The sequence below is a fragment of the Anabrus simplex genome, chromosome 12 (genome assembly GCF_040414725.1).
Source record: "Anabrus simplex isolate iqAnaSimp1 chromosome 12, ASM4041472v1, whole genome shotgun sequence".
In the NCBI taxonomy this organism is placed as follows: Eukaryota; Metazoa; Arthropoda; class Insecta; order Orthoptera; family Tettigoniidae; genus Anabrus; species Anabrus simplex.
This window is the reverse complement of record NC_090276.1, coordinates 51,258,821-51,266,632: the sequence shown is the minus strand read 5'-3', so window position 1 is coordinate 51,266,632 and position 7,812 is coordinate 51,258,821. Positions and strand designations below refer to the sequence as shown.

Sequence of the window (7,812 nt, the reverse complement as noted above, 5' to 3'; positions counted from 1 at the left end):
TCCCTATACACGTTCCTCCCCGCCTTACATGCAACCGGCGCACTCATCATGTATCCCATCCGCGCCTAACTTTACAACAACGCTCTATCTTCCACCGTCTTCCTACTCTTGGTAACTCACTATCCAATATTGACATATTCACACCTTTCGCATCCTTCAAACAAAAAATTAGAAGATTCCTCTAAATCCTCCCCAGGTTTTCACTTTCTTCCGTCCCTCCAACCCTCGACCTTTCTTCTTCCTAATTTCAGTAACCGACACTTGCCAGTTACCGTTGTCATTGTTGTTACATTGTTACTGTTAAAATTGTTAATTTATTGTTGTTACTTAACATTTATACCTTCATTATCTTTTATACGTATTTAAACTTATTATTAGTGTAAAATGGCCCTCCATAGGCTGTATCTAATAATTAATTAAATAAATAAATAAAATAAACTAAACAAGTCGAAAAGATTATAGGCCTGGGAATCTTAAAGAGTGAATACATTGCCTGAACTGTAAGCCTTTTTACAGTGGAATCCACCAGGTCTACTTTGAATTTGATTTTCTACAACAACAACAAAACCATTTTTGTCCTTTTGAAGCATCTGTTATCTGATAGAAGCTAATATAATGGGTAAACTGTTAGTTGTATCCCAAACGGAGCATGAATGGAAGATTTAGAATGGAATTTCCTACAAAAAAATGCCCATAAACATTTTCTTCATAACTCTCATAACTCTCAGTTTGCCAGATAGCCGTGCCTTTATATGTTGAAGGAGCATTTCGAACATACTGCCTGGAGGGCTCACATGTCGGGCAAAATACAGCTGAATGGATTATTATTGATAACCATTTGTGATGCAAATCCAATAACTGTCATACTTTTCACTCTGTTAGAGAAACTCTGTTAAGGTGGGAGGGCAGTGGAAGAAAATGTGAAGCAACACAAAGGAAATATATTCTCACTCACAAAAAATGAATAAGTACTGTATGTTCCTCACATTAAATATTTGGCCAAACTTAGTTTTAATTATTAGCAAAATAGGCCTATAATTCACCTCCAATGGAGACACAAACTCTGTGGATACCCACAGCAAACATATTTATAGGTTCAATTGTTCCTGACAAAAGCGTACCTGCGAGGAACCTATACAATACCATGCTCTCATTTTTTTCCAAGCAACTATACATCTGAGACCTTTGAACGAAAATACATTGCCGAATCAGAAGTACAAGTTACAGTATGTTTCCTAGCTATGGAAAATGACCCACTAGTATTAATCAATTTGCTTAAAACTTAAAGGGTAAGTCTACAAGATGGTCATCAGACCTGCCCCCATGTAGAAAGGCAAAAGAAGCATGGTTAGTAAATATACATCAGACAGAAGCAAATAATACTGTGGTGCTCTGCAGAGGTTGCTCTAACCGACCGTGTGTGTAATGCGCACGTGAGCATGTGCGAGGATCCTTCGGTATCACTGCTATTGGTGAAAAACTGGAGACAAGACAACTCTGCTCATATGAGGTTATCATGTGGCGTAATGAATATCATCCTGCACAGAAAGCTGCCATTGCAGAACCAAGGAGAGGCTGTGGAAGCCCAAGATCAGCATGGTGGCAAACAGCTGAAATTGACTTGAAGAAAGAAATCCCAGTAGACCAGATACAGAAGAAGAGGAAATACTTTCTCAGAATCAGAATATTGATCCTTTTTGATAATACTGGGGTGGAGAAGCAGGAGGGAAGGCAGGGGGTTGCCACCAATACTGTGAGCACATAATATAGCCAGGGAAATGACGTTAAAAATTATTTCTGATAAGGAATTAGTATAACTGAAGTTACGTGTCACAAACAACTTTCTTGATCACTTCCTTCAACCCAGTTTTCCATAATCACTCCTATAAGATACAAACACCTACAATCTACCAATAAAAAGACAACGCACTACAGCCCTGATGGGCCTTGAAGTACAAAGCAACCACTGCATGGCCCAAAAGCCTGCAGGTTACATGCCGTGCATTCATCCCACTGAATCCTCTCGACCTTTATTCTTGACCATCTGCTTTCTGCCACTATCTCACTGCCAGAAGGCGCCTCAATTTTTCTCACCAGCCCTTCGATTCAGGTCAAACTCCTTGACTTAACTGTGAATTGAACCCGTGATCCCACGGTTAAGAGGCAGAATCACTACTCCTAGACCATAGCTTCCACAGACTTCTTTCTTAGAAATTACAATAATTTTTTCTTGACAGACCTTGCACAATGAAATGTGGAATTATATTCAGTACCCTGAAGCCAGAAAAGTTTCCAATTTTTATTTTATACACGTAATAATATTCTTATAAAACATTTCAAGTACGCCACATTCAACATATGAGTAAATTATGTTAAAATGCATTTATGATAAAACAAAGTCTAACCGCAAAAGTAAGTTATCTTTACGTATATTTACATATAATAAGCTTTCAACTCTTTAATGGGATGAGAAAATTTACAAACAATGAAACACTATCAGCTAAGTATTTACATTAAATTTGCACAATTTATACTTTCATTCAAAAGTATGTTAAAAGAAGGGTAACATTTCTCCAAATAAAACACGAATTTCTTAAATTCATTGCAATGTGATGAATACTGTAACATATTCAAGTTATTTAACTAACCGAACAAAGAGTAAATGGCAATCATGAAATACAATCGTGTAGAGACCCACAAATCTCAATTATGGAAGAACCAGAGAAAATTGGACTGCTTGCAATAAATATATCTGTCAAACAGTGTAGGTACTTTAATTCTATTTACACTTTACATGTTCGCTTCCCACTTTAAAATCTAAGGATAATTCAATGGGACCCCAGACAAGGACTGAAAATGTAAATCACAACCTCTCATTATTGTTTTCCTTCTAATCACGTACATTAATTTTACACAGGATTTTATACACTAAATCTTAATGAATAAAAATGTATGTCAACAAAAGGCTTCATTCTCTTGGAATATTATCAAATGTTAACCATCCTAATGGATGATATTGTTGTAAATTACACATTGGAATTGAAAATTATGAACCATAATACAGTATTTTACTTCAAGGACAGCAGGAAAAGAAGTTTAAAGTGATTTAAAAAAAAATTATGTCAGTCTTCCCATAATGTTTATGAAAGTCTGAAGGAGTTCAAACAATTGATCAGTCCACACTCTGCATTTTGGAATGAAGATCTTTGAGTGGATTCTAGACTGCCACCTGCGAGAGATCATTAAAACAGGCATCGAGTACGGTTTTGTGAAGAGAACATTGCCTATGCCATTTAAAAGAACAAACACAAAATAATTTAGTTATGCAAGCAGTACTGATCCACCCAGTATCCAAAAGTGTAAAATAATGAAAATGTCCACTTACGTAGACCAAAACAAACCTAAGCTTCAAGAGAAAAGGTAACCAAAAACAAGAGACACAAGCTTCTGGCACAATATGAGTCAAACGTGTTAATTTTTTTTTTTTTTTTTTCCCCAAGAGCCTCAAGAACTAAAGGTGAATTTAATGCTTTGTCAGACAGGTTAATGTACCTCAAACTACCACACAACAAAGAGGATATGGATAATGAAAGAATAAGATTAGAATCATATTTCAAGCCTGCAAAATGAAGTTCCTGAGGGTTAGAATTATACCGACAAAGACTCGACAAGAGAAAAAGTTAATGACTGAATTAGTGAAAGAAAATCTACATAGAACAGAATAGAAAAATCAAGACTACAATTGTATGGACACATAAGGAAATTAATACCAGAGAGAATCTGAAAAACAGGATGTATGTTATTTGCTTTACGTCGCACCGACACAGATAGGTCTTATGGCGATGATGGGACAGGGAAGGGCTAGGAGTGGGAAGGAAGCGGCCGTGGCCTTAATTAAGGTACAGCCCCAGCATTTGCCTGGTGTGAAAATGGGAAACCACAGAAAACCATCTTCAGGGCTGCCGACAGTGGGGTTCGAACCCACGATCTCCCGAATACTGGATACTGGCCGCAATTAAGCGACTGCAGCTATCGAGCTCGGTACAGGATGTATGAAGAAGATCAAGACAGACGTGCAGTATGAAAATGGAAGGAAAGAGATCTAGAGGAAAACAGAAATAGCTGAAAAGAGTATTGTATAGAAGAAAGAGAAAAACTGGATATCAGTAGAAGAAAGAATGAGAGCACATATAAGGTACTGGAAAGGCATCTTTTCAACAGTCTGGAAATTATTCGTGATGATAAAGAAACAGTAAGACTGCAGTTATTCGGAACATTTTGAACTAATATGTTGTTTTCCTTGTACGTGTGAGTTATAAACCACGCACAGTCTTTCAAAGAGTCATGGATCTTCATAATTTTAAAAAAACTTAGATCATGCTAATTTTCATTTTTCCTATCTTGGCTATGTATGATTTAAGACAGCATAGATTCCAAGAGAATATCAAAGAGGAAAAATGTGCCTCTAAAATGTTGAGACAATTTCAAGGAGTTTGTTGCATGGGAAAATTCAGAATAGGAGCAAACCTTTTTATACTGATACAGATAAACAAGAACACTTTACTGTTATTCCGCTCTCAATATTCTGCTTTATCACAGTTCTTTTATATTTAAGAGCATAAGTAAAGTGTACATATTAATGTTTTCACAGTCTAGATTAACAGATACACCATATTTATGCATGTACAGGCTGTGTGCTTGTACTGGCCGCACTGTTTTAAAGACAGCAAATTCGGGAGGGGGAGAGGAACTATTTTTCTTGGAATTTCACATAATGATGAAAGCAGAAACAGTAATATCAAGAGATATGTCAATGTCACAAATCCCTCAGCTTGCACTATAGCCAAGACCAAGATATTTTAACAGTATGATACCTAACAAAGGGGTTGAAGGATAGTTTAAAGTTGTACTTCAAAATTTACAAGTTGGGAGTTGAGCAAGAAGCCTTTCCCCTGTAATATGTACAAGCAGCTGGATATTTTTGTATCTGTGAAAATGTAACACTTCAAAGGCATTAAGATAGTAGACATAATGAATTTATGTTATCTACTTTATGTCTCGCTAACTAATTTTACGGTTTTCGAAGCAGGTATCATTAAGATTCCACGTATTGAATTTAAAGGAAGCTATGGCACGACATAATCTTCTAATTCTAATATACGCCACCTATTTTATATAATTTTAAAATGAGATCTATACATGTGCAAATATGGTATATTTTGGGCTTTTGTCAATAAAAACCCAAAACATATCATGTCTGTAAGTAAGGTAGTTTGAGTAAAAGCCACTAAGTAACACTATCAAAAAGGTAGGACACTATATGGAAACCTTAAGAAAGTAATTAAAACAAATTATTCCATGGAGAAGTTGGCAGAAGATGTAAATGAAATACATCAAATATCAATGAGGAATATAAATAAGAAGACTCGACTTTAGGGGTGGTAAGAGAAATAACAATATTATAAAATAAATATTATATCATCTATTGGATTTCATATGCAACATTCCATGAAAACAAAACTTCTTTCCCTGATAAAATATTCCAGGTCTTACATTAACAAGCTAAACAATGTCATGAAATTCATAACATAACTGTACAGATTGAAAATGTCCGTACTTCAAGACTAGCATACAATGCAACTGGGAGTTACAACTCCTTTAAACAGGAACTTGACAAAAAAAAAAAAAAAGTGTATGTATAGTTATTACTTCAATTAATAAATTAAAGCTTCATTATCTTTTTAATAAACATTGCTGTAAAGCAAATCATGTAGTCAAGTAAGAATCATCACTCTTTCAAAGTAGTTGGTTAGAGAAAAACCAAATATTCTCCCAGGAAACATAAAACAAAGTACTGAACAATGACAAATCTGCAAGAGATAATTTGCAGCACCATTTATAATAAACAAAATCCTTTGGATTGAAACAGTTCATTCATTTTGAATGATAATCTAGCTGAGAATGAGGGTCTCTACCCAACTGAAACCACGATCGCTTATGTCATGTGACTATCAGTAAGGGGAGGAAGAGGATATGAGGAAAAGAATTTATACTTTTCGCGCATTAGTTCACCAGAGTCTGCCCTTTACTGGTGCCAAGCTTTGAGGCGGTGGAGAGGTGGTCAGTGGTGCTGGGACGGCGGGCTGAGTGGTTGCTCTATTCTGAGAAGCGAACCCCGAGGGAACCCCTCTCAACCACTTTGACCAGTCATTGCTGTTGAACCGATTGTCGTGCATCCGTCATGGGGATGTTGTTGCTATCATTGCCATCCAGTTCAAACTGGTCTTGCTCAATGGGCTTCTTTAGCCACATTCCAAGTTCAGCCTTGTGAAATGCCTGCACCAACTGCTCCTTAGCCATCTGTGCAACAAAACAATTCCACTTTATTATCAGAACTGCAAGTGCATAATACATCAGAATGTCTGATTTTATATAAATAATGGAAAGGAACAAACCAGTAACAAAACAGCTCATATATAGGAAAAAAAAAGGTGAGAACAGGAACACACAACAGGATTAACACAACATGACTTAATTTAGTATAAATTCAATTGAACACAGATATTTATCAACACATCAGAACTACCAAGAAAATTATGGGAAGGACATTAAAATACAAAGATCTCTATCCTGTTTTTACACAGTTGAATAAAAACAATTATTAAGAAACATTACCACACAGTCATATACCAGTTTCATATGCATCAAGAAGCAATGTTACGATGATGGTGATTGCTGTTTTAAGGGGCTAGCATCTTCATCAATTGGCCCCTAATGGCATGATATCAAATTATAATTTCAAATTTCCCTGCTCACCAAGTGGAATATAAACAAATTTAACAGGAATTTGTGGAACTGATTTACAAAGCGTTATTTGCCATAAAATTCTTAAAACATGAATAAAATGTAACAATTATATAAGTATATGATTTAAAAGAAAATAAATTAACAATACAAATTATTAAAAGCTAAAATGAAATTTAAGGCACGTAACTAATAGATAAATGTACACAGTTACAAGACGAAGAAACCAAAATAAAAAATAGTCATTTACTGTAAATGATGAATAAAATAATACTGTTAAAAACAATACAAAAGACCACTAATCCTCATAAAATGGATAACAAGTGCTTGCAGTACAACGGACATGGGAACTTTTGACTGTGGTGGAGATTGGCCAGGTCCCTGCTCTCCATGAGGATGTGTTCTGTTCTCAGACTGGGTAGTTTCTTATTGGATTTTGTAGTGATGCACAATTTCTTTCTATTTTTACTGGTATATTATAAATCTAACTAGCTGATGTACCCGTGCTTCGCTACGGGATTCTCAGAAAGACCGACTTTCTGGTTTTCCTAACTGAAGTAAACAAAGGCCATTACAAAAACATCAATAGGTACTGTAAGTAGCGATTAAAAGCAATGTTATCATATAAAATACTCGATCAAATGAAAACCCGCACATTTTCTCACTTTTAACGAACAGTACTATGGTTAAAAGGAGAACAATAAAACTTTGATTTCCACCGAATCAATACGGAAAAATGAGGATAGTCTGTTGCAGTACTACGGTGCCGATCTAACAGTCCAAAGTTCCAGAGCTGGAATGACCAGACCACAGACAGCCGTGAACACTCCTCTGCCATAATCCACTTAAATATGCACACTGATCATTCCAATCAGTGCCCCAACCGAGAGAATTCCTCCTCATAGTAAAGTTCGATAAGTTACAAGGTTTTAAGGGTATCGGGCACTTTCCGAGCAAGTACAAGGCATCTAAAAATGCAAATGCTATGATAAACCAGTGTGTTACGTA

At 35.9% G+C, this 7,812-nt stretch overlaps 1 protein-coding gene across 1 annotated transcript in view; it reads right to left on the bottom strand.

Moving 5' to 3' along the window:
- Positions 1-5,777: 5,777 nt before the first annotated feature.
- Adar (Adenosine deaminase acting on RNA) overlaps positions 5,778-7,812 on the bottom strand; it is a 164,840-nt gene continuing 162,805 nt past the window's right edge. The window contains exon 21 of the mRNA XM_067156056.2: positions 5,778-6,360. Within this exon, the coding sequence (XP_067012157.2) occupies positions 6,208-6,360 (153 nt within the window). The 3' untranslated portion in view covers positions 5,778-6,207. The remainder of the gene's footprint in view (positions 6,361-7,812) is intronic.